Source organism: Onychostruthus taczanowskii, unplaced genomic scaffold (assembly GCF_017590055.1).
Source record: "Onychostruthus taczanowskii isolate IOZ18803 unplaced genomic scaffold, ASM1759005v1 scaffold30, whole genome shotgun sequence".
NCBI lineage: Eukaryota > Metazoa > Chordata > Aves > Passeriformes > Passeridae > Onychostruthus > Onychostruthus taczanowskii.
Window position 1 is genome coordinate 1,897,803 of NW_024500350.1, and position 24,868 is coordinate 1,922,670.

Below are 24,868 nucleotides of genomic sequence, written 5' to 3' on the forward strand. Positions count from 1 at the left end.
CCACCTTCTGTCAGCACCGGCTGATTGACACACGTGGAGCTGAAAGGCAACAACACTGCTGGACAGAGTGAGGAGAAGAGACATGTGCTCTCCCTGGAGAGCTTCGTGGTGTGAGGATAAGGCTGGAGCTCCCTTCCCTGAGCACCCTGTGAGGGGTGGGACCCCTTTCCAAACTGTCTGGAAGCAGAGAGGCCTTAGCAAAGCACCAAGACACCAGTGGTGGGGACATGACCCTCTAGACCTGCGGGTCATAGGCCACCTTAGCTGTGAGCACAGTCCTCACCCCACGAGGGCTTTAGGGTGCAGGTCCAAAGAAAGTCACGGGGATGGAAGGGAAGGGCAGGTCCCATCCCTGTGGTACTCACCGTGCCCCATCAGCATTGTGGAGTAGTCCCTTGTCAGCGAGGAGCTGCCCATCACCCTGTGCTCCTGGTGCACGTGGGAGCTCAGCTGGTGGTAGCTGGTGTTGGCTGTCCTGGTCAGGGTGCCACTGCCACTGCCGGGGAAGGAGAAGTCCACTCGGCCATTCATCAAGTGCTCTGTGGAAGAGGGCACACCGTGAGGAATGTGGCTGTGGACAAAGCTGCTGCTCCACTTTCCACGGGGAGGAAGCACGAGGCATCATGGTGCCCCCCTGCCTCGGCTGAATCCCAGGTTCAGCCACTCTGGAATGTGATTCTGGAATGCTATATCTAGAACAAGCCACAACACCCAACACTGGACGCAGAAACAAAGAGATAAACAAAGACTTCTCCCTGCACCAGACACACCCATGGTGCCCAAGGTAACTCCAGACCTCGGCCTTGCTGGGGCACTGCCTTGTGGTTCTCGCCACATTCTCTCACATCTCCCCTTAGACGCAAGCACTGGTCTATAATTTCGAATTTTGAAAGAAGTTGGAAGAAGGAAAGTGGCCCTTTATGGAGGAGGTTTCTCCAGATCTCATTCTGGATCCCATCTCAGCTGGATCTGAAAAGCAAACTCCACTTTGTTGTTCTGGTCTGTGAAAAACAAATCCCCATCCCCTCCCAGCAGGCCAGGAGAGATCAGCCACCTGCAAGAGAGTGATTTCTGTTTAACAGTCCAGCAGACCTGCCCCAGAAGCTCAGGGCACTTAATTAAGGTGAAGAGCTGCCTTGGAGGTGGCACTTAGCAGGCATCATCTGAGTTTGCTCCTGCCTTGAAGATCCAGCCTTTGGTAGAAGCAACTTGCTAGCAGGCTCCCAAGTCCGTGCCGAGATGGGGGTTACCTTGACACCCGTGTGAGCAGACACACCAGGACAAGGTTTTGAAGCAGATCACACCAACACGAGGGTGGCACACAGGGGGAGGCAGGGGGCACAGAGCCCATCCTCGGGCCCCTCGGCTCAAAGCAGGACGAGACAGGACACTCAGTGCCGTAACAGAGCCGTCCTTCACCTGCTTGGGGCCGGGGCGTGCCGCTCCTCCTCGCAGTGCCAGGAGCCACAGCGCTGTCCTCCTCATGGAGGAGCCCCTCGGTGTCTGAGGAGAGGTGGCTGCTGCCAGACAGGCGGGGAATGGTTTCGGGTGGGAGCCTCCAGGTGATGCGGCGAAGATCCAGGTCTTCTCCCAGCAACGGCACAAATTTCCACCTGGAGCCTTTTGGGACAAGGCAAGCACTGGTGTTGGCATGGTCTGCAGGGGTCAGGGTGGGCCACCCACCGTGCTGCTTGCTGGGGAGAGGAAGGGACAAGCACCGGCGGGGACGATGCCTGTTCACAGCCCGTGTTCCAAGCGTGAGCTGAGGAGTTCAGGTGGTGCAACCATCTGGTAGATGGAGAGTGGTGGGAGCGTGACATGCAGGGGGTTCCTCAACCCCCAGACTGTTTTCCAGCCCTGTGTCCCTCATCACAGAAGGTGAGAGACAAAGTCCCACCACACGCCTGTCCCTGCATGAAGAGTCTGCAACAATTGTCCTCTGCTCAGGAGAGGTTTCATCACTCCTTGGTGTGCACTCGGGGTGGTTGGACTCCTGATCTTCCCATCACCTTGCTCTCTGAGAAGACCAGGGGACTCACTCTTGGGTCCCAGGCCCTGGAGAACCCTCCAGAGAAGATCCTACAGACACACCTCATCATTTCACTTGTGGTTCATGTCCCAGCACAAGACCAGGGAGTTATTCAGAAAGTGAAGGGATGGAGGAAGAGAGGCCAGTGCCTTCCCAGCACTGCTGCCTTCCCTCCTCTTGGCTTGGTCTAGGCCCTGAGCGTCCAGGGGACTCAGAGGTTTGTGCCTTGGCTGGTGCTTGTTTGCTGACATCTCATGGTCCAGCCAAATGGCAACACAAAGGGAAGATGAGCATGAAAAGCTCCTCTCCCATCCCACACTGAGATTTCTCTTTGCCCCATGGCTACAACAAGGAGGCACTGGCCTTGTTTACACTGTGACCAGCCAAGTGTTCCCAAGGATGCAGCTACTGAGCTTTGCAAAGGCTGATTTCCACCACCTCCACAACCTGGATCTCCCCATCCCTGAGAGATGGAAAGCAGCAGTGAAGCTCATTGCTGAAAGCTGCTGTTAAGGAAAATGAATGTTAGAAATGACCTTTTCAAGCTCAGAGACACGAACCTGAATCATCAGAGACACTGGGCCTCTTGCTGCCGGCTGGAGAGCGGAGCACGTCTGTGCTGTACATCAGGTAGCTGTCATAGTCCTCACCTCCGTCTGCATCAATGATGGGGGTATCAGGGATGATGGGGACTGCAGGAGAGGTGGAAAGTGCCATTAGACAAGCAGCAAAAAACCACACAAGCAGCAAAAAGCCGTACGACGCTCAGGCTGGCCCTCAGCATTCCCAGGATGGCTGGAGCAGCAGAGCAAACAGGAGGTGGGGAAGCAGTGGGGGTGATGGGGGGCTCTCCCCAGCACTGCCCCTGTCCCTCTGCCCCTTGCCCAGGCTGGCACTCACTGGACATGGGGCGCTTGGGCTGCGTGGCGAGGTTGATGGTGGCTTCTCTCTCGGGCCCCCAGCCCGCGCCGTTCCTGGCCTTCACCGTGTAGCGGTAGGGCTGCGACTCCCGCAGGTTCTCGATCAGCACCATGCGCTTCTTGGGGTCTTCAACCAGCACCTTCTTCATGGCCCCATAGGGTACTGCAAGGCACGGGCATGCCTGTCACCCAGCAGGCACAGAGGACCCCACAACACCCCACATTTTGGTGTCAGGATACAGCCTGGCTCTGGGAATAAGTGCAGCAGCTCTTTGGGCTGCTCACAACAGGCAGCATCACCTCAGGGGAATTCCCAAACCCAATGCTGAAGTCAACCTACAGGAGAAGTTTTCTGTTGCTGGTGTGTCACAAATAACTTCCTTCCTGGCACCCCACCCCTCTATCTAGACCTATTAACTAAGTTTTTGGGATGAAAAACAACATAAAACTATGGAAGTGAATGGGAACAGAGATTTTTGGCATTTGCAGGGTTAAATCTTTACTGGTGATTTTCTGTGCTGTTTCCATCAAGAAGTTAACCATCCAAACCCCGGTTCTCAAAAGAAACATGCCTGGAGCTGTTCTGGCTCTGCTGCTGCTGTTTGGGACCGGCCCAGCCTGCAGGAAGTATCCTCCAGCCCCTCAGCCTAGCTGGACTGTCCCATCCAAACCGAGCTCTTACCATTGTCCTCGTTGACAAGCCCGTAGCTGACTTCGTAGGCTGTGATCACCCCGTTGGTTTCTGCAGGCTCAGCCCAGCTCAGCTGGGTCACGGTGGAGGACACGACGTTGAAAGCCAAGCGCCCGGGCTCGCTGGGCACTGGGAAGGCAAAAGCAAAGGGCGCCCGTCACTGCGAGCCAGGAGCCAGAGGATGCCCAGGGATCCCCAGATCACAGCTGGGCTGCTGTGATCACTCAGTGACCCCAGATCACTCAGTACGTGACCCCGAGAGCACCAGAAGCTCAGGGCTGGGTGCAGAGGGACAAAGCTGCTCCCATGTGGAGGGCAGGAAGGTGTGGGGTCACTCACCCTCCTCCAGCGTGCGGCAGCGGACGATGTCCGAGTAAGTCCCTTCTCCCATGGCATTGTAGGCACAGACTTGCATCTCATAGTCAGAGAAGGGGTAAAGGTTGGTCAGCTCTGCTGATGGGGTTTTGACATCAATGAGATGGGCTTCTGACTCAGGGTCTCCCTGCATCCAGTATTTCACCTGGCAAAGCAAGTGCAAGCCATGATTCCTTCAGAACCTCACATGATGAGAGAGAAATTCCTTGTCTCTTACTAAATCAGCTCTTGGAATGGTGGTGTGCCATTCCTCTGAAATGGGAGGCCAGGACAGTCTGGGCTCTTCATGATAAGTGATGGAACTGGAGATGAACCCACCAGGAATCTTTCTTGCATATCCCTCATCCACCAGCAATGGTCCCTCAAGGATGGAGGGTTCAAGGGGTGAACTTGCTCCCTCTTTTGGGTGTGTACTTGGACACTTTTGGTACAAATGTCTGTGTGAAACACCTGCAGGAAGGGACCCACACTCTTCCCTGGGATCCACTCACCCCTTACCTTGTACCCCAGGGGTTTTCCTGGTGGAGGAAACCAGTTGAAGCTGATTTCCCTGGAGCTGAGGGCACGGGCATCGGGATTAAGTGGTGCACTCAGGCGGCCTTTGGGGGACTGGGGGACCTGGGCCAGGCCAGTCATCGAGGGGACACCATCCACCAGCTCTGCAGACAAGAAAGTTTACATCAGTGCCAGTCCTCCCCTTGGATAAAAAAGAAGGAAGCATGCCTCTCTCAGCACTGCCCTGCCATGCTGTGATAAAGACATTATTATTGTTATTGACCCACTTGATGACAGTTTTGCTTGTCCAGCCACAGGAACCACCACACACCATTCATGGCAAATCCTACCTCTCCCTTATTTTTATGGCTTTTCACTCAAATTTCCAAGGAAAAGGACTTAAGGATCCATTCCATTTCTTTACTGAGGGAGACGATCCATCTTCTCCCACCCAGTGACTATTCCCACTCGTGCCTCTAGAGGGGGACCCAAATCTACCAATGGGAGGAACCTCGCTGCGGCTTTTTGGGCGAGGGTGGAACCCTGTGCACGGCATCGGGACGGGATGGTCTGGGGAGGAGGTCCCACAGCCCCTGCAGCCGCTGCCAGCCCCTACCTGGGTCAGCAATGGTCACCGTGGTCTGGGGGTAGCGACCAATCTTGGCGCCGTACTTGGGGTGGAGGAGGTCGACAGCAAATTGCTTGAGCTGGCAGTTGTTGAGAAGGGTGTCTATCTCTGTCAGCTCCAGCAAGGGCACCTGCACCTCCTTTCGGGTCTCCCCAGGCTGGAAGACCAGCTCACCCTCCGTGAAGATGTAGTCCTGGAGGAGAAGGAAGAGGTGTGTTCAGGGTGAGGCTGGATGGGGCTCTGAGCAACCTGGTCTTGTGGACGACCAGGTTGCTCAGAGGCAGGGGGTTGGAATGAGATGGTCTGTAAAGCCCCTTCCAACCCAAACTGTTCTATGATTCTATGATTACAGCCTGCAGTATCCACAAGGAGATTCCCAAAGAGCCTCCCCCCCGTCAATCCCCTCTCATTTGCCTCCCAGTGCCCACAGCTCCAGGGACAGGTGGTACCCTCTGCCTCAGGCACAGACATGCTCTCAGGTCCTCCCTCCCCGAGGGAGCAAGGGATGGAGAAGAAAGTTTACCCTTGTGCTCACCTCAAGCCTTGGGTTCCCCCTGTCCCAGCCACGTGCTGATAACTCCTCTTGTGCACCCCCAGGGCTGGCCTTTTCCCAGCCCTACATTCCCCCTCCTTCCTGCCTGCCAAGGCCAGGAGCACCACGCTTACCCTGCCATTCTTGGCGGTGAGATCCCGGGTCCTGTAGGTGACTTGGGATTTCCCGTTGTCTATGATCTCCCTGAGGACAGGGATCTTGGCCAGCTTATCAAAGCGGCTGTGGGAATAGGCTGGCTGCAGGAAGGTGATGAGGCTGCTGGCTGGAAAGGGCAGGAGAGAAGGAATGTGTAGAAGAATCACATCCCAAACAAGTATCCTCCCCAAACAGAGCTCCAGTCACCCATGGGTGTGAACTGTGCATGAAATATCATTGCATGGGCTGGAGACTTCCCCACTTGCCATTTGTGCTCCCTGATCATAATACCAGGTGGGAAGCAGAGGGAAAGTGCTGGGGATGTTAGCACAATAACATCAAAGAAGTTCTGCCTCATGCCAGCACTTGATGAACTGGAGCAGCAGAGGAATGTGGTCAGCCCTTAATCTGTCATGGAATTGGCATCTAAACTTGTGATGGTCAAAGGTTTCTGTCAGCAGGGAAGATGGCCGTCCTTTGGATGCATTAAAGGATGTTCTGTCATGGAATTGGCATCTAAACTTGTGATGGTCAAAGGTTTCTGTCAGCAAGGAAGATCACCCTCCTTTGGATGCATTAAAGGATGCTCTAGTTTAGATCCAGGTGACTTCAGGAAGGAGTCACCAAGCAAATCTCTGCTCTGTGGTCCAGGGGTGCTCAGGTATGCAGACTGTGCCTTACAGACCACATCAGTCAGGACACTGGACACTCAGACACCAGCAGCTCACACGGGACACTCAGACACCAGCAGCTCACACGGGACACTCAGACACCAGCAGCTCACACAGTCACAGCCCCTCACCTTGCTCTTTGATGATGGTGATGTTGACAACCCTGCGCCCAATCTTCGCGATGCCGTTGGGGACCTCGATGGCCTCCACCTGCAGCTGCTTCTCATCATCATCATCATCCCTGATGAAGAGTGGGACACGGACGTCCACCAGCTCCACGGCCTCTTGGAACTCCACCATTCCCTGAGCATCTGGGGGAAAAGACAAGAGTGAGAGCTGGGAAATAACCCCTGTGCCCAGCCAGGAGCCGGTGCCAGGCTCTGCTCCCTACCTTGGTCTGAGGTCACAGTGTAATAACCCGGTGCAACCTTCAGGTCATTGAAGGCCTCATGGGAAACATGTTTTTCCACCGCTTTGATGATGTCTGGCTTGGCTGAGTAAGGGGCAGTGAGCACTGTGTCCACAATGGTGTGATCCTGCCTGGGAGCGGGGAGGGAAGGGTAGGTGAGAGCTGGGACCAGGCAAACTCATCTCACACAGCAGCTGGGGGGCCAGTGAGTGTGTGGGGCACTCAGTCACCCCACACGTGTCTGTACAAAGAGGGAGAAGCTGCACCAGAGAGCTGCAAATTCCTCTTACCTTTTCCCAGAATTAGGCTGTAACCTGGGGGAATAAAAAAAAGCCAAACCCAAATCAGAGTGACTAACACCTTTGGAGAGACAAAGTGCTGTGTGAATCACAGGCTGTGCAGGTCTGAGCTGCAGCACTGCCCTGCGGGTGCCAACCCATCCCACAGGGCCCCAGCACATGTTCCCTCCTGCCCAGCTGCTCTCTCCTGCCCTGGGTTTCCCAACGCAGCAAGGAACGTGCCCATGGGGGAAACCACATCTGGATCAGGCTGTGGGGAGGAGATACCACTCCCTGCTCAGCACTGGCATCCCCAAATTCCTCCCAGCCTGCACCAGGCACTCCTAAGTTTGCACCAGGCTGAAACTTTTGAAGCCAGTGGGAATTCTCCCATCGAGCACCATGAGACCAGGATTTGTTCCTGCTGCTCCAGAGCCAAACTCAGCTGAGATCTCCTCCACAGCTGGGTGGGCTCTGCTCTGCAGCCCTGGGCGGGTGAAGCACCACACCAGGCTTGTCTCACAGACCACACTCCCTCCCAGCATTGCAGATTTCACACCCCAGCTCTCTGGTCCACCCCATCAGCAGCTCTGCCCTGGGGAAACCCTGTCCTGCAGGAGTCTCTCCCCCACTGACTCACCTGAACTTGGTTTGCTGGACCTTGTGGCAGCCAGGAATGTGCTTGAAAACCTCGTTCAGCTGCGAGGAGCAAGAGGGACTTTGGCAGCATATCCCTCACTGAACAGTATGTGCTCAGTGAGCAGATGCTGCTGCTGCCACAAAACCTGGGAGCACTCTGCCCACCCCAGGCCCTCCTCCCTCACCCTCCCACACCAGGTTTCATCCCAGGACATGGCAAGAGGCTGCAAATTGAAGCCAAACAGGAGCTTCAGATCACACGCCCCAAAGCAAATCCAGAACCTCAACAAGATGCTTCGCCAATTCTTACAACTGGGACCTTAAAAACTGTGCTTTCTCACAAAAGAAGAAAAACTGCTCCTTCCTCTCAACAGCTGTGGGTTCCCAGGGAAGGGGCACTGCCCAGCCCCCTGTGTGGCTGTCCCCAAGGCCACCCCGAGCCCCCCTTGTGCCCAGGCTCCTACGTTCTCCTCCACTTCCTTGCGCAGCTGCTCGAACTCCCGCGTGTCCGCTTTCGTCAGGTTCTGCGTGAAAAGCCGCGCCAGCCTCAGGGACAGCCCGTAGGCAACTGGAAAGAGAAATTCCCAAATCCAGCTCCATCCTTCTTGCTCAGAGGAATAACCCACCCGGGAGCTGGAGGCACAGGGACGCTCACCGAGGTCCTTGGGGCTGGTGGCAGCGGGGGAGGCGACGCCCTGCTTGTGGACGTTGTTGTGGATCTTCCAGCGGACCGTGTCCCGGCCCTGCAGGGAGCCGCTGCGCACCAGGGGCGTGTCCAGGTGGTCGGAGGACATGAGGCTGTGGCGGAGCATGTAGTGGTCCTCCTTGAAGCCAACGGTGCGACCTGCAGAGCCAGGGCTGGGTCAGAGCCTGGGCACACCGGGACAGCGCCACAGATTCTGTCCGGGGGGATGCTGAGGGTTTCCACCACGCTGAGGGTGTTGGGATGGCAGCAGGGGAGGGGGATGCAGGAGAAAGGGGTGCTCGTGAGCGGGGAGAACACATCTCAGCAGCTGAGCATCACAAGGTCAGGGAGAGCCAGCAGTGGGATGCCCAGGTGTTTGTTTTTTTAGCTTTTATAGAGATGGGGTGGCTGAGAGGCGTTTGAAAAGATTTTATTCTATTATCAGTCTCGATGAAGGGTGAGACATAAGAGATATAAAACTCAACACCATTCTATCAGAACCAAACTTAGTTATAATACTTTATAAATGTTTTTCAACCTATTAACTTTTACTACACAATGTTGCTATTACATCTAACACCGATCACTTAGATTTTTACCCCATGTAATCTTGCTACAATGTATCTTTCACAGTTCTAATTTTCTAAAATGTTTCATCTTTTTATAAAGCCATATTTTGAAACTTATTTGTAGTTCAATCTCTCTCTCAACAATGTCACCTCTATTCCGTAGCCTTCCTAACTCAACACACCTTATCTCTCAGTATTTGCATATAGATATATTTTGAAAATCCTTTACAAATCCATTTCTCACAGCAGGGTGTGGGGCAGGGAAGAAGAGTGGAGCAGCAGCTCCAGGACTCCTTGGCTCAGGCTCTGTGCTAGAAGCCTTCTCCCCAGCCCACCTCTCAGAGAGGAGGGATGCTCACCCCAGCACCCCCCAAACCCAGGAAGGCTGTGAACCCCAGAGCCCTTCCCCCAGGACCCAGGGCTGGTACCTCGTGCGCAGCAGGGCAGCAGGGCCAGGCAAGCCTAGAAAACAAACGGCCAGAGACACAATCACTTTGTGGCCAAGCACAAAACCCCTCCAAGTCTCCATCAGGGAGGGTCCACACCAGCAGGGATGTGTGGGCAGCAGGTGGATGGGGCTCTCAAGCTGATTTTAGCTAGATGGGGGAAATCTGGCTAAAATTTCACCAGCAGCTCATGTTGGCAACAGCAGAGGCTTGGATACCACGGGGACATCCCCAGCAAAGCTGGCCATGCTGAGGCTGGGTGAATTCTGGAAATTTGTCATGTTTTTGGCCATATCTGGTTCTCTCCCTGGGCTGGGGAAGCCAGCTGAGACACTCACCTTGCAGCAGGCACAGAACTTCCAGCAGAGCAGGAGCAGCAGCCCCAGGAGCAGGATGAGGAAGATGAGCAGTGGGATGAGCCAGAGGAAGCTCCCAGGCGGGCACTCTGCAAGTGACAGCAATGTCACTGCCAGGCATCAGCCCCCTGTGGGGTGTGCAGGGAGGGAGGAGCAGGGAAGCAGGGACAGAGGGGAAAGGCTGGACCACAGCTCTCTGAGGGATGCAGCAGCCCAGCTAACCTTGGCAGTGCCTCACAATGAGAAATGCTGTTCAGGGAGGGCTGTCACACCTCTGCTCACACCCAGCCACACCAAAGGGCTGCAGCACCTTGCAGCAATCCCTGCCCATGGTAGCAGGGGAAAGGATCTGATCTCTAAAGGTCTCTCTGAGGGTGCCACGTTCCACCCCTTGCAGTTCATGGCACAGACAGGGTCACCCTCCTGTGCACACAGCAAGGTGGGCAGGAAGGTGCTGCCTGTAGCAGGGGCACAGCAAAGGGACAAAGCAGGGATTGGGGGCACCCTGGAGTTGGTCACTGGTCCAGATCCCAGGCTGGACATCCCCTGCTCCCCCCAGCGCCCTGCTCACCTTTATTCTTCTGCACACGGACGGTGGTGTTGGGGAGGACACTGGGGTCTCCCTCCAGGGTGTAGTGGTAGGTGCAGTCATCATCCTCATCCTGGAAGGAGCAGTACTCACCAGCCTCCTCTGTGGGGAGAGGGGACATGGCTGTGGAGTCACAGGGCCAGGAAAGGCTTGGGGAGCAGCCCTACATGCACACACCCACACAGCAGAGCTGTGCCCAGCTCTGCTTCTCACATTACCTTTCTTCAGCTCCTCCACCATCTGGATCTGGAGGTGGCAGGAGCTGCAGTTCCCTTTCAGGTTGCCTGACCCCCAGGTCTGGCAGCGGACACAGTCCCGGATGCTCTCACACACAGCCTGGAAGCCCTGGGAGAGGGGGTGGGATGGTCAGGGACACCCCCAGGAGCGAGGGGGATGCAGCCTCTGAAAGGCAGAGCTGGAGAGGCAGCTCCTCATCCCAGAGCCAGGGCAAGGTCCAGGTCAAAAAGAGAAGTTACTGAGAACAAGCAGCTCATGAAGGATTTATAAGCCCAGTTGACTCCAAAATCTCTTATACAAACAGCCTGCATTTGGGCAGCAATTAGATCTTCTCCAAGGGTTTCAATGGCCTTTCCAAAACGTGATCAAGCCAGCTTTCTCCATCCCTACTGTGGGATTAGCCCATGTTTGTCAATGGGGAAATCAAATGTGTTCAAGGCCAGGTTGGGTGGGGCCCTGAGCAACTCGATCTAGTGGAAGGTGTCCCTGCCCATGGCAGGAGAGTTGAAATGAGATAAGCTTTAAGGTCCCTTCCAATCCAAACCAGTCTGCAATTCTGTGAAATTAGTTTTTTCCCAATCTTGAGGCAAATCAGAACAAGCCACAAGCTGAGCCTCAAACCCGTGTGCAGATAAACACAGACAGACTCTCAACAGTTGCTGTTGGTGAACAGGAAGCCAAAGAAAGCCTGTGGCTGCAAAGCAGCTCCCATGCCAGACCCCTTCTGGCCACAGGACAGGTGAGACAAACCCTTGCTCAAAATTTTGTTCCTGCCTGAGATGTGCCTTCACCTCTGCTTTGCCTTTCTTCCTTGGGAGCTCTGCACGGGGATAAATGATGAGCCCAGAGGGACTCACCAGGGAGTAGCTGATTTCACAGGTGGAGCTGGTGTACAGCGAAGCCATGTCACAGATGCATCTGCCACATTCACACCTCCCGTGGTTATTGCAAATGCCCTGCGAGAGGAGAGGTGACAGCCTGAGAGCGGCTCTGGGCGTCAGAAGGCACCTCAGCAGCCCAGAGATTCCAGCACTGGGAAAACTCTCCGCAGCCCTGCCGGGAGCAGCGGTCCCTGGGGAGGGCAGGGCAGGACCTACCCCTCGGCTGTCGATGCAGGTGTCGTTGCTGGTGGGGCATTCACAGCCCGGGCCCTCCCAGCCGCTCTCGCACACGCAGGCGCCCCTGGAGCAGCGGCCACGATCTGTGGGGACAGCAGGGATGGCCTGGGCTCCAGGGCAGGGCCATTCCCCCAGCCCTGTCTGCGGCTCCCCCGCTTTCCTCGGGGTGCACAGGGGCTGCAAAGGGGCTTTTTGAAGTGCAAAGGGGTTGCAAACAGACCCCACAGCTGTAGTTATGATATTTTATTAAAAATCCTTTTTTAGGATTTTTTTCCCTCCTGAGAGCTGAGGGCCTCAGGAAAGAAATGTAAAAATAACTATCTGCTGCTGTGGAATGCAACAGGTGCACCTTCCATTAGTCCACGTAGATTGATTTCAATTGATGACCAACCACAGCCACCTGTGTCGAGACTATGAGCAGTCACAAGATTTTGTTATGCATTCTATTCTATTATTTTTCTTTGTAGCCTTCTGATCTTTCTTTTCTCTCTATTCTTTTAGTATAGTTTTAATGTAGCATTTTAACATAATATATAAGATAACAAATCAGCCTGTATAGTTTTAATGTAGCATTTTAATATAATATATAAGATAACAAATCAGCCTTCTGAAATAGAATCAAGGCTTGTGACTCCACACACAGAGAATTCACCTCAACACGCAGCATCCTCCCTGCACCCCTGCAAGCGCAGAGTCCCTGCAGCCCAAGCCCCAGTGCCAGTGCCACCAGCCCGGGACACCCTGTGTGTACCACCCCCACTGGGGGCTCTGGGCTGCTCTCACCGTTGCAGAGGAAGCCGGAGGTGCGCGGGCACTGCAGGACGTCGAACTCGCAGAAGGCGCCGTCGAAGCGCAGGCTCTGCTCCTCGGAGTAGCACTGGCACTTGCCGCACAGGCACTCGCCCCGGCCCGAGCACGGCTCCGCGTCCCCGGGCCGCACGCAGGCCTCGTTGTTGGGCGACGACGCCGGGGAGCAGTCGCACGTGTCCCCTCGCCTGGGGACAGAGATGGTGCTGAGAGAGGCAGGAGCAGAGCACAGCACAGCAGGGTCCTGGGCAGGGTGCCCGCGGCACGGACGTCCCTGGCAGGGGTGTGGCTCTGGACACAGTCCTTACCAGCCCGGGTGGCAGATGCACTGTCCACACACAAAGTTCCCATGGAAACTACACTTGGGTGAGTCCAACTCTTGTTGCTGGAAGTGAACAGAGAAGAGGCGTTGCTGAATGGGCCCAGCTGCCCCCAAGACCGTTTCAGGAATCAGAAGGGCAAAGTTTTGCCCTGAAGACCAAGCTCTACCACAGGACATCACACCGGGCTGGGAACAGGCAGTGATGGAGACCTAGGCCAGGCTGAGCATCACTGAGGGGTCCAACAGAAGCCACGTGCATTGGCCAACACATTCCCACCCCAGGCTGGCAGGAGGAGGACACCCTTCTGCATGACCCCACCTGTTCACAGGGACACACGTCGCAGACCACAGCAGCTGACACCGTGAGGCTGTCGCTCAGGGACGTGGGCTTCACGTGGATGACTCCGTGCCGGTCCTTCTCGGGGAGGCTGCAGACATGCTGCCCACCAACGTACTCCAGAGCCTTCACGTGCATGCGGAACTTGCTCTGAAGGAAGGGACACACTGCAGGGATGAGCCAGCTCTGCTGGACCACATCCCAGCTGGACACGGAGAGCTCATCCCCTCACACGTGCCTTCCCTTCGCTGCCATCCGAGGACTTACCACTTTTCCACGGGTGATGTGGAAGGAGCCAGATTCTGTCTTTTCAAATTCTGGGGAGGTGAACTCTGTCTTCAGGGCTTTGGGGGTGAAGTCAGCCCGGATGTCCATCTTGGAGCGGATGCGCTGGGCGCCAGAGGATAAACACAACGTTAATTTTCAGCAGTACCTGTGACCACCCCATGGCCTGCTCCAGGGTGGCCACATCCTGCCCTCTGCCCACTCTCCTGCCCCAGAGGTGCCAACCCTCTGCCCTCCCTGTGAGCCAGAGTGAAGCTCCAGAGAGCACCGTTACCTCAAAGGCTGTGCGAAGCAACTCCACGATGTTGGAAGAGTCTTCCTGGAGCACCCCGATCTCAGAGATGGGGAAATACTTGTGCAGCTTCTGCAGAGAGACAGGAGCTCCCTCAGCCAAGGCCTTGAGAATCCTCCTCCATCACGGGAGTGGGCTCTGCTTTGAGACCTCCAAATATCCCTTCCAACCTAAATTACTCTTCAGCTCTGTACCTCCACTGCTTTACAAGAAGCAGAAACCAACACAGAGAGACCTCCAGGAGCCTGGATTCCTGCACCCAGTTATACACCCTGAGACAGCCTAGAGCAGCCTGGCAACACAGAGTGCCACCCCCCCAAATATCAAGGTCATGGTTTAGCACTTGGGGACAAGCATGGGAGAACACTCTCTCCTCAGAGAAAGTCTCTCCTCAGGTCTGAGCTGAGGCAGAGGTCCGGGAGGAAAGGCAATCCCTCGTGTCACACTGCCGTGCTCTCCTCACCTCATAGTAGCTGTAGGAGTGGTTGGTGACAGCAAAGATGGGGATGATGTTGTGCTGGCCCAAGAGGCGCACGAGGGTGGGCACTGAAGGATAGTCCTGCTTGGTGTCATACACGTAGGTGCCGTGGCTGTCCAGGTGGCACTGCTCATCGTTCCTCGCCAGGATCCCTGCCAGGACGTTTGTGCCATCAGCTTCATAGTGAAAGGCAGACTCGGTGGAGAACACGAGCAGGTGAGTGCTGTCCTTTCTCCAGCCAATCTTATCCTGCAGCCGGGGAGGGGGAGAAGGAACTTTTATCTCTGTGCTTCCCAAAGCCCTGCACAGCACTTGCAGCCCTTGGCAAGCCAGCACTGACTAGGAATACCCAGGAGCTGGAATACCCAAGGGACAAGGCACCACCTGCACCTGGCAGCAAACACAACCAGCCACGTGTCCCCAGGAATCCCAGCATCCACCCGCACCCCCAAAGCACGGGGTGTCTCCCACCCAGCAGCTCAGTGCCAGGCACATGTGTGTACAGGGGGCAAGCCCACACCTCCCTGGACGTGTCTGGAGCTGTGCTCATCCCTCAGCCAAGTGGCCAAGCCCAGGTGGGCTCTTTTCCAGGGAGCAGAGTTTCATCACCACAGGCGTGGAGGGGGACAGAGCAAAGAGCACACACAGGATTCCCAGCAAGGAGCTCCTTGATAGGCATCAAACACCAGGACACATATTCTAAGGCTTAGGGAAAACTGGGAATGCAAAACAGCTTGGCACTGGGAGTGTGTGGCTGGGAGGGCAAGAGCCAGCTGTAGCTGAACCAGGGCTCCCTGGCTGCCCTGTCAGTGCATGGCTCTGCAGGAAGATCCACTCACTAAAAACACAGCCCTGGCCACCCTGACCTTGCAAACAGCTGTCTGCAGGATGGCATCAAAGCCGCCCTCGGGGGCATCCAGGTTGCCAGAGATGCGCTCCTTGCTGAGCTCCTGGCTGAAGTGGTTGATGTTGCTGGTCAGGCGGATGACGTTCTTGAAGGAGAACGGGGAGTCGGCGTTGTGCCAGGGCTCACGCAGCCTAGGAGAGATGGAACCAGGGGTCTCGTGTGGGGCAGGAACCAAGGGATGCCAGGGTGCAAGGAGAGGAAATGTGGGGAGAATCCCTCAGGGGAAGTCATGGAGCTGAGCAGCACAGAGAGGGAGAAGGGATGAGGGCAGAGATAGAGGAGAAGACAAGATGTGCAAGTTGTGGCAGAGCAGGGAAGGTGTGAAAGCAGAGGATGACACTGCTGGCATTGTCACAGTGCTACAGCAAGCCCTGAGGGAGGACACTGGCAGTGAAGGAACAGAGATGGATGGAGGCTCTTGCACTGCTGACACTGAAGCCACGGAGGAACAGAAGGCACTTTCCACTCCCTCTACTCCCACCTCAGGGACCCATGGGGCTCACTCACTTTTCGGGTCTCATGTCTGTCTGAGGGGATGAGACTTTGTCCACAAACTTGCCAAATCCAATGGTGTAATTGGAAGTCAGGGCTTGCAGGAAGTCCGCTGGGGGGAGAGGAAAGGAAGGGGGACACACATAAATAAAGAGATGCCTGTGAGCTCCCTGCTCCAGGGAAAGAAGTCCTTTTGTGGGCATCCTCTCTGCTGGTCAGTTCTTAGATAAGGTTCCCAAACCATCATCTTGTAAGATCTTTGGGCTTTTATAGGGCAGAAACCTACACCCCTTTGGAGCCCCAAAGCTGGAGCTCCTGCAATAGCACCCAGCAGGTTCAGGATGCCAAAGGCCCTGCACAGAGCAGCTCTGGGGGTCACCAGCTGGGCTGGAAGGGGAGATCATGTGAGGATCACTGCAGGACCAGAGGGACATCCCCACACAGGGCTGCACAGAGATAATGAGAAGCTCCAAGGAAAACAGACACCTCTCAGCCCATTGCCAGCTGCATCCCCCTCTCTGGTGCTGGCAGAGGACTCACAGCCACAGGCAGGGACGAGCTGCCTGCCTTCATCAGCCTAGGAGCAGCTCCCCTCTTCTCCCAGCTCTGCCCTCACCTAGGTTATGCCCCATGCTTTTGAGGTTGTCCAGATCATCTGACATGGAGTAGGAGAAGTCCATGAGGATGTAGAGATCCACAGGACTCTCCTTGGGCTGGAAGACATCCATGTTGAAGCTCATCTCCTCGCCAGCCCGCAGCCGCATGTACATGGCCTGGGGGGACACCTGGGTCCTCTGCAGGGACATGTTGATACTGGAATTCTGTGAAGGAGAGTGACATGAAGGGGATGGACTCCATCTCCAGCACTGGTGCAACGAGGAGGAGCAGGGAGATGTGTGGGAAGTACAAAGGCAGGGATGGGCACGTCCCCCTCCCTCATGTACTGTCCAACAGCCTCCCCCACAGCCACTCGTGTCCAGCCAGGCACCTCCTCCAGAGGAACGTGAGCATTTTGCTTCCATCTGCTTTGTCTGCAAAGGCACCCCAGCCCACATCAGGGCCAGTGGCCCACAGGTCCACCAGCTAGCCAAGGCATTGCTTTTGAGCAGACCCTACACAAATAGCAACCTGAGCTTTGTATTCTTCCTGCTGAGGAGCCTAGAGAAGGAGGAAGGACCCCTCAGGAGAGGCTGGGCACGAGCTCTGTCCCCAGCACGCACCTTCAGCGTCCTCATCTCCCCCTGGGTGTACACGAGGCTGGCCTCGCCGCAGCCGGAGCGCAGCAGGTTCTCCCGCAGGTCACAGCGCGGCTCCTCGAAGCTCTGCCAGGGAGCAAGAGCAGCATCAGAGCCACAGAAAGCACCAGATCCACTGGGAAAGGCGGAAATACACAGGGCAGGAAGGAAGGTCCTGTGCCTAGAGCACTGTGAGCCTTGGAGAGCAGGAGAGGGGCAGAGAGGTGGGTTCTGTGAGAGATGCTCTCACACAGTCACCAGCTGAAATGTGACCACCAGTGAGTTACTGGCTTGTGTGAGATAAAACTCTCCCTCCATCCCTTGCACACACTGCTTCTGGTGCACTGCCATTTTCTGACAAACCCCTGTATTGCTGCAATTCTGCCCTGGATTCCCCTCCCTCCCCATGTTCCACACCAAAAGGAAATCCCCATTGCAGCCTTTCCCATCCAGAAGAGAAGCTGGATGCAGAAGCTGCCCCTGCTCTTGTGTCCCTCTCCCACTGAGGGTGGTGGGATCCCCCCATCAGCAGGGTGGGAAGAGGAGCCCCAGGCTGCCCTGCAAGGTCTCACCTCGTCGGTGCAGAAGGAGCAGTCCTTATCCACCCGGATGCACTCGGTGCAGCTCTTTGCTCGGGACAGCACACAGCGGTTGTCTGCCAGGAAAGATCAGGGCATCAGGTGTGGGCAAAACAAAGGGAGCTGTGGGAGGCTGTGAGAAAGGCTGATCCCGTGGAAAAATGGAGGTTTTGCCTGGTTAGTGGAAACTGGCTGCAAAACAGCAGCAGGGTAGCATGGGAGGGTCTCCAAAAATTGGAGATGGAAAACAGCAGGAAAATCACACAGCAGGTGTTCTCCACGTGAAGACTGGCGTTTCTGGAGACAGGACAGGTACACACAGCCCCCAAGGGGAGAGGCAGACAGGGCTACCACAGCTCCACTCACTTTTGCTCCATTGGCAGAGGCCGGTGGCGCAGAGCAGGGACAGGAGGAGCAGCCTGGCACACGCCCGTGGCGGCACATCCATCCTCTTCCTCCTGAAATAAAGGGATTGTTGCATTGCCGAGAGCCAAGAGGTGGGAATGCACTTGGATATCACCAGGGCAGCTCCCACAGAGCCCCTTCCCAGCCCCGTCGGGGTGGGACAGCCCTCACATCCCGGGCTGGAAACAATTGCTGAGCTCTGCAGGGCAGGGCACAAAAGCAAAGCCAAGGGTGGCTTGTCCTCTGCTCAGGCATCTGCAAAAGGCTCAAAATTCCCAGCAATGCCACCCCTGTGCCTGGAGCTGGGGTGCACAGCTTGACATCAGGGGTTGGTGCAGACAGCTGGAGCACAGGAGGCTCCCAGACAGAGCCCAGCACCATCCAAACATGAGAGCACTGACCAGGCCAAGACATTGCTTTTCCTGGCAGGTTAGGGAAAAAAAAAAAAAAAAAGAAAGAAAAAAGAAAAAAAAAAAGGAAAACAAAGTGACTGTCCACATCTCTCCTCAAAAGCAACACTGACCCCTCCCTTCAGCTATTTCCTATCACACTAAGAGTTTCCAGGATGGTCAAGCCAACAATAAAGAGAGGGTGAGGTCTTGGGAAATGCCAGGCTTGGAGCTTTGGAGTTGTTGAATGAATCTGTGGTTTTGAGAGCCTGGCAGATCCCCTTTGTCCTGTCCAGGGCAGCAGGACCCCTTGATGGACACAGAGGGCAATTCCTAAACAGAGTGAACCATTCTCCCTGCACCACACGTGACTGAGAAAACTCAGTGCCATCCAGAAGTCAGCATTTGGATGTGGTAAACAGAAGGCACAAAGCTGGAACTCAAGTTCTGCAGCTGCTGTGCCAGAGGCTCGTCCTCACACCCAGCAGGGCAAGTAAGAGCAGTCAAGGAGAAAATCAACAGTGTAAAGATATCATTAAAACATCTCCTTCCTGGTAGATACAATTGTGAAATATGAAACGTGGATGAATTGTGCTATAGCTTCTTGCTGTGTCAGCCCTGACTCTGAAATGAAAAGAATGTGAAAACCGCTTAAAACAGGGAAAGGAAACAGGAAAAGTTGTTGCGTGCAGTAACCAATTGTGAAATATGAAACGTGGATGAATTGTGCTATAGCTTCTTGCTGTGTCAGCCCTGACTCTGAAATGAAAAGAATGTGAAAACCGTTTAAAACAGAAAGGAAACAGGAAAAGTTGTTGCATGCAGTAAGGATGTCCAAGTTCCCTGGGGGACATCCAGCACACAGAGCAGTCACATGGAGACTCAGCCACTCACAGCCCAGCCTGGGCTGCAGGGAAACCCCTGGAAAAGCCCAGCCTGGTCTCAGCAGCACCAGATCACCCTTGGCCTCTGCAGCCAGGGGAATACATTGAATGCAGCAATTGTCGTGACACAGGGCTCAACCAAGCCAGCAAAGACACCACAAGACACCGCTCTTGGTGGCTGCACTTGGCTCCATGTGAGAGTCACTGGGTGCACAGGCAGCAGCTGGCAGGACACTGGCACCTCGCTCATCCTGTCAGCTGTGCCCAGAGGGATTTGCCACAGCCATTAATGCCCGGTGGCTAAAAGTGAAACACGGGAGCCTCAGGGCAGCATCTCTGCAGGGAAACCCCGGGAAGCTTTGCTGCTCCTCAGGACCTGTAGCCAATATGCTGTGCTACCAGTGAGCTGCCATTCTTATGGGTAAAAGGTACCAGCTGAGCAAGGGAACCCCTCTGCTTCCCTCCCTGCCACACTGACCATCAGGCCATGTCCCCAGTGGGGCCCTTTGCAGGTTTGGCTTCAGGTGGCCCCTGTCCCCCAAGCCTAGCTGCAGCGCTGGCTCTGAGGCCAGCATTCCTCACCCAGGACATGCCCATGACCTCCTTAGGGACAATCCTCACTCCAGCACTCGCTGGCAAATATTGTGCCCCTTGCTACCAACACAGGTGGGTTTTGAAGCCAGGAAAATCCCTTTTTCTCTTGCTCTGGCCCAGCCCAGCAGAGGGCTATGGAGATGTGGGGTGGGATGAAAGGGTAGGGAAGAAACCCTCAGAGCCCGTGGAAGGACAACACAGGTAAAAACATCATCTGAGCACTCAGCAAATCCCATCTCCCACCATGGCATGGGCCACAAGGAAAGGATTGAGTATGGGACCAGACTGCCCAGCTCACAAGGATCTAATGGCTCTTCCCTTAATCACCAGCTAGGAAAAAGTCACCAAGGAACGGATGGACACACCCTGGGCCTCAGGCACATAAATTGCCATCACATCTTTTCAAGTGCTGAGATAAAAGGCCATAAAATCCTGCTCAATATTAACGTCCTGTTGCCCTGTGAGCCACCAATCTTCAAGGATTTTGCTGGGCAGATGCCAGCCTGCTGGGTGCTGAGCACAGAGCATGGCCACTGAGGAATGCAGCCTGCAATATTCCTGCAAAAATGTGGGAGCAGCCACCCCTCACTTTCAGAAGTCTCCTCTGGAAGGGAAAATGCACTTCCAGTTCAGGAAAGCTGCAGGATTTGGTTGGGTTTTCATGACAACAACAACAAATAAATCTGTTCAGTTGTGCAAAAACAAGGAGAAAGAGCAGCTCCTGGCTGCACATAAACTTCCTACCATTTCCCAGACTTGCTCCAGCATTTCCTCCTCATCTCCTCTTGCTCCCCCAGCCTTTGCCCTGCCCCTCAGCACAGCAACAAACCTGCCCCAGGAATATGCCAAGAACCTGAGTCTGGAGAAGCTGGGGCCAGCTACCTCATCCCCAAAAATCCAGGCAACGCTCCAAACAAGCAGCTGGTGCAATGGGACAGGGGACAGGGCTGGAATGGCAGATGGGGGAGCAAGGAGAAGGTTGTGATGAGCCACAAAGCAGCAGCAGGAGCCTGGTCCCAGCTGGCACGTGGGGGACACCCAGCAGGTTGGGACACAGGAGCAGGAAAGTGAGGGAGATGCTCAAGGATTGAGCTGCCAAGCACAGCCTTTCCTCTCTTGAGGGGGAATTGCTCTTTTCATGGCTGCAGCCATGGGGGGATGTGTGGGGCTGTGCAGGGGACTGACCCTGGTCCATGGCATCATCCAAATGTCAGTGTGTGCTGAGGATGGGCAGTGCAGCCACAGCCCAGGGATCAGGGACACAGCTCATGTGTGGTGGCACAGAGCTGCTGGGACCATGCTCCAAAACTTGGAAATTATCAAGCCAGACTCCCCAAAACTACCAAAAACTCAGCCCACAAATCAAATAATCTCTTACACACAAAATCCTACTGGTTTTGTTTTGTTTGCCTTCCCCGTCCGTTCCCCCTCCTTCCCCAGGCGTGCTCCTGCAGCTGGCAGGCTCCACGTGAGTGTCTCCGTTTGTTGTTTTCAGGTCCCAGGTTGAGTTCCAGACCCCAGATATAGCCCCCAGCACTCTCCAGCCAGGGACAAAACGCAGCAGGACCCAGCCCAGGCACCCACATGGAGCTGCTTTGTGGCCAACACCCCTGTGCTGTGAAGGGCTGGTGGCTCTGCTTCCATCTCCTCCTGGTGCCCCCCAGGCTCGGGCAGGGGGGAACCCCCAGGAGCAGAGGCAGGAACGGCAGGACCCTGCCTGGGCTCTGCCCAAATGCCAGCACAGCCCCTGAACACTCCCGTTCCCTCCATGTGCTCTTCCTGCAACTTTCTCTGCTCCTTCGGCCCCACAAGACACTTTTCCCCTCCTTCCCCTCCGTGGGTGCTCCTCATCTCTCTTTTCCCCAGCTAACCCAGGCCTGTCAGCCCCCTCACACCAACCCTCCTGTCCCCTGTCCCTGTCAGACCCACCAATTTGCAAATACCCCAACACCTGCAGTTCAGCAAAGCCCACCCTGAACCCCCCACTCTCTTTTCCTCCAGGAACCCCTCTTCCCTTGCTCCCCCCTTGCAGGGGCAGCCACCAGGTCTGGAAAACAAGCCCAGGGTGGGAGGCACCCACAGCCCCGCTGACCTTGCCCACTTTCACCCGTGAAAGCTTTCCTGGGGTGCCAGCTCCGAGGCACGACAGCCTTTCCCCCTGGAACTGGGCTGAGGGACAGGGCAGCCTCTGGAACTCCAACAGCTCTCCCCAAAGGGCTCTGCTCTGCCATCCCATCCCCGCACCTCTCCCGGACCCCCACCCAAATACCTGCGGACACAAACCCGGACCCGTGCAGCCCCCAAAGCCCTGCCCGGTCCCGAGCGTTGCCTTTCCCAGCCAGCCCAGAGGCACGGGACAGTGTCCGGCAGCCAAAACCCAGGGGAAAGCAGAGGGAACGGGCGGGCAGGGGCTGAGCCCCCGCTCCGTGTCCTGCCCACCTGCCCGCGCATTAATTCCCTGCCCGGTTCATCAGCGCAGCAAAGTTCAAGCGGGCTGGACGCTGCAGAGCACAGATGAATTAATTCCACAAACCTCATTAGCGCTGGGTCTGACTCAGTCCAAATCCTCTGCCGCAGCCCGAATAACAGGCACCCACACACCAAGCCAAGAAATTCCTCCGAAGGCAGAGGGAGAACGTGCTGCTTCGCCGCTGCCACTTATTTCCAGCTTTGGGCTTTTCTTTCCTTTTTTTTTTTTTTAATTCTTTTTCTCCCTCCTCTCTATTTTGTGTCCCTTTTCTCTCTCCGGTTAAACGTCAGGTCCCGGTCCGGCGGGGAGCGCAGCCAGCCCGCGATCCCACATAACTCCCGGCGGCTCCCCGGCCCCTCAGCCAAAAATCCACTTTGTTCTCCCTCCCCGCGCTGCCGCCTCGCCCTCCCGAGGGGCTGGCAGGCAGGAAAGGTGGGAGCTGCGATAAATGAGATTGGATCCCAGGTGAGGAGAAGTTTTATCCCGGCTGGGAGGGAGGAGGGGGTGCCCGTGACGCAGGGCTGGCACTCACTGCTCCCTGCACACCTGGCCGGGCGGGCACAGCCCTCTGGACCCTCCCTCCGCTCCGGCACCATCCCACAGGAAAAGGAAGGTGCTGCCGTGGGCAGGGAGCCCGGAGAGGCTGCTCGGCTTCATCAGGGCAGAGCTGAGGGAGCTCCCCCACCTCCCGGGACAGGGGTTTCTCCTCCCAGTTTCCCCCCCTGGCACGACTGGGAGGTGTCACCGACAGAGTTCAGGTAACTCCTTGCTGAAATGCCAGGGAAATTCCTGCCCCGACAACCGGCAGATGCCGAGCCCAGCCTCGGTGCTTTGCGTGCAGAGAGGATGGATGGGCACGTGGGGGACACCCGGCAGGTTGGGACACAGGAGTAGGAAAGTGAGGGAGATGCTCAAGGATTGAGCTGCCAAGCACAGCCTTTCCTCTCTTGAGGGGGAATTGTTCTTTGCATGGCTGCAGCCATGGGGGGGGATGTGTGGGGCTGTGCAGGGGACTGACCCTGGTCCATGGCATCATCCAAATGTCAGTGTGTGCTGAGGATGGGCAGTGCAGCCACAGCCCAGGGATCAGGGACACAGCTCATGTTCCCTCCCCTGCACATCTGGTGGCACAGAGCTGCTGGGACCATGCTCCAAAACTTGGAAATTATCAAGCCAGACTCCCCAAAACTACCAAAAACTCAGCCCACAAATCAAATAATCTCTTACACACAAAATCCTACTGGTTTTGTTTTGTTTGCCTTCCCCGTCCGTTCCCCCTCCTTCCCCAGGCGTGCCCTCGCAGCACCATGAACGATTCCCATCCATACCTGCACCCCACCATGGTCCACGGCTGCAATCCCACAGCTGATTCCAGTCCTTCTGCTGAGCTGGATCCAAAAATCCCTTCCCCAGTGCAAAGAGCAGCAGAGGAGGGTTTAGAGTTCAGGTGAGGCTGTTTTTCTGTCCACAACACCCTTTTGCTTTAGAGCCTGGGGCTGGTCACAGCTCAGAACCACTCACGCTTTTCACAGAGCGGAGCACACACGTTCTGGAGCAGATGCAATGGCAAAGGCTGGATTTTGGCTCCCTGATAGATCCTCACAAGGAAAACTGCATCCCCTGAGCTTCAACGCAAACAATAGCAACAGCCAGAGGGAAAAATGGCACATTTCCTGCCTGACTATGAGCAGGGCAATTTTGCCCTCCTCGCCTCAATGTGGCATTACAGAGGCTGCTGCTCTCCAGAACTGATTGAAAGGTGAGGTGCAGGATTCCTTTTGCTACAAGAAATTAGGAAGCTCAAGTTAATATATGCAAACTGCCTTAGCCCCAGGATAAAGGAGGATGTGCCTGTGCCATTAAAAACTGCAGCAAATGGGAAACAGGCAGGGGTGCAGGGGAAGATGGCCCGGGCAGTTTAAATCTGGCATTTCTGAGTTTCCCAACACATATCTTGGCAACTCCAGTCCTTTTGGTGATTTCCTAGAGTTAAAAAAAATGGTTCTAAAAATGAAGGGGTTTGCTGGGGTTTTGGGTTTTTGGGTTTTTTGGTGGTTTGTTTGTTTAACATATCAAGACACTGCAACATGAGAGCTGGGACATGAGACAAAATAAAGGTAGAGCAGGACCAGGCTGTGAGTGCTGATGCTTGAGCTGCTGGTGAAGAGCAGATTGCTCCCATGGAGGGGATGAAGGGAGAGGGTCCTGCTCTGCCTCAGGAGCCACAGCTGCAGCAGATGTTGAACACCGCAGATAAATTAAAACTGGGCTTCAGTCCCCAAGACAGGAGGGGAGCTTGTGCTGGTGCTCACAGACCTGTCTGGTCACCTCACCTGGTCCTGTCCACCAGCAGCTTCCACCGGCCCCACCCCACCTCCTGCTGCTGCAATTTTCCTCTTTGAGGTAAGCAATGCTACCACCGCAGTTGGAAAAGCCAATTTAGGCTGCAAGAGACATTGTAGTAAAAAAAAAAAAAAAAACAAAAAAACAAAAAACAAACCCAGTTATTTTAGCGATGGATCCCTAACAGGAACCCTGAAGCCAAGCAGAAAAGCTCATGAGAACCCACC

The 24,868-nt window shown here is 55.5% G+C and overlaps 1 protein-coding gene across 6 annotated transcripts in view; it reads right to left on the bottom strand.

Moving 5' to 3' along the window:
• Positions 1–22,557, bottom strand: part of ITGB4 (integrin subunit beta 4) — a 28,971-nt gene extending 6,414 nt beyond the window's left edge. Inside the window, exons 1-33 of one of the 6 annotated variants that reach the window (XM_041409325.1) lie at positions 22,362–22,557; positions 17,923–18,014; positions 17,551–17,633; positions 16,964–17,065; positions 16,360–16,564; positions 15,759–15,855; positions 15,211–15,382; positions 14,330–14,593; positions 13,849–13,938; positions 13,557–13,679; positions 13,272–13,439; positions 12,939–13,015; positions 12,607–12,818; positions 11,803–11,906; positions 11,563–11,661; positions 10,687–10,813; positions 10,451–10,570; positions 9,862–9,968; positions 9,506–9,539; positions 8,288–8,667; positions 7,825–7,883; positions 7,197–7,220; positions 6,889–7,037; positions 6,629–6,808; positions 5,805–5,953; positions 5,127–5,331; positions 4,514–4,674; positions 3,980–4,160; positions 3,632–3,769; positions 2,930–3,112; positions 2,590–2,721; positions 1,420–1,620; positions 366–539 (exon numbers count right to left, since the gene is read on the bottom strand). In XM_041409325.1, coding sequence (XP_041265259.1) covers positions 366–539; positions 1,420–1,620; positions 2,590–2,721; positions 2,930–3,112; positions 3,632–3,769; positions 3,980–4,160; positions 4,514–4,674; positions 5,127–5,331; positions 5,805–5,953; positions 6,629–6,808; positions 6,889–7,037; positions 7,197–7,220; positions 7,825–7,883; positions 8,288–8,667; positions 9,506–9,539; positions 9,862–9,968; positions 10,451–10,570; positions 10,687–10,813; positions 11,563–11,661; positions 11,803–11,906; positions 12,607–12,818; positions 12,939–13,015; positions 13,272–13,439; positions 13,557–13,679; positions 13,849–13,938; positions 14,330–14,593; positions 15,211–15,382; positions 15,759–15,855; positions 16,360–16,564; positions 16,964–17,065; positions 17,551–17,633; positions 17,923–18,014; positions 22,362–22,366 — 4,597 coding nt within the window. In that variant the 5' untranslated portion in view covers positions 22,367–22,557. Of the gene's footprint in view, positions 1–365; positions 540–1,419; positions 1,621–2,589; positions 2,722–2,929; positions 3,113–3,631; positions 3,770–3,979; positions 4,161–4,513; positions 4,675–5,126; positions 5,332–5,804; positions 5,954–6,628; positions 6,809–6,888; positions 7,038–7,196; positions 7,221–7,824; positions 7,884–8,287; positions 8,668–9,505; positions 9,540–9,861; positions 9,969–10,450; positions 10,571–10,686; positions 10,814–11,562; positions 11,662–11,802; positions 11,907–12,606; positions 12,819–12,938; positions 13,016–13,271; positions 13,440–13,556; positions 13,680–13,848; positions 13,939–14,329; positions 14,594–15,210; positions 15,383–15,758; positions 15,856–16,359; positions 16,565–16,963; positions 17,066–17,550; positions 17,634–17,922; positions 18,420–22,097; positions 22,136–22,361 lie in introns of those variants that run through there. The other 5 variants (XM_041409326.1, XM_041409327.1, XM_041409324.1 and 2 more) reach the window with 5 other exon arrangements.
• Positions 22,558–24,868: the final 2,311 nt, after the last annotated feature.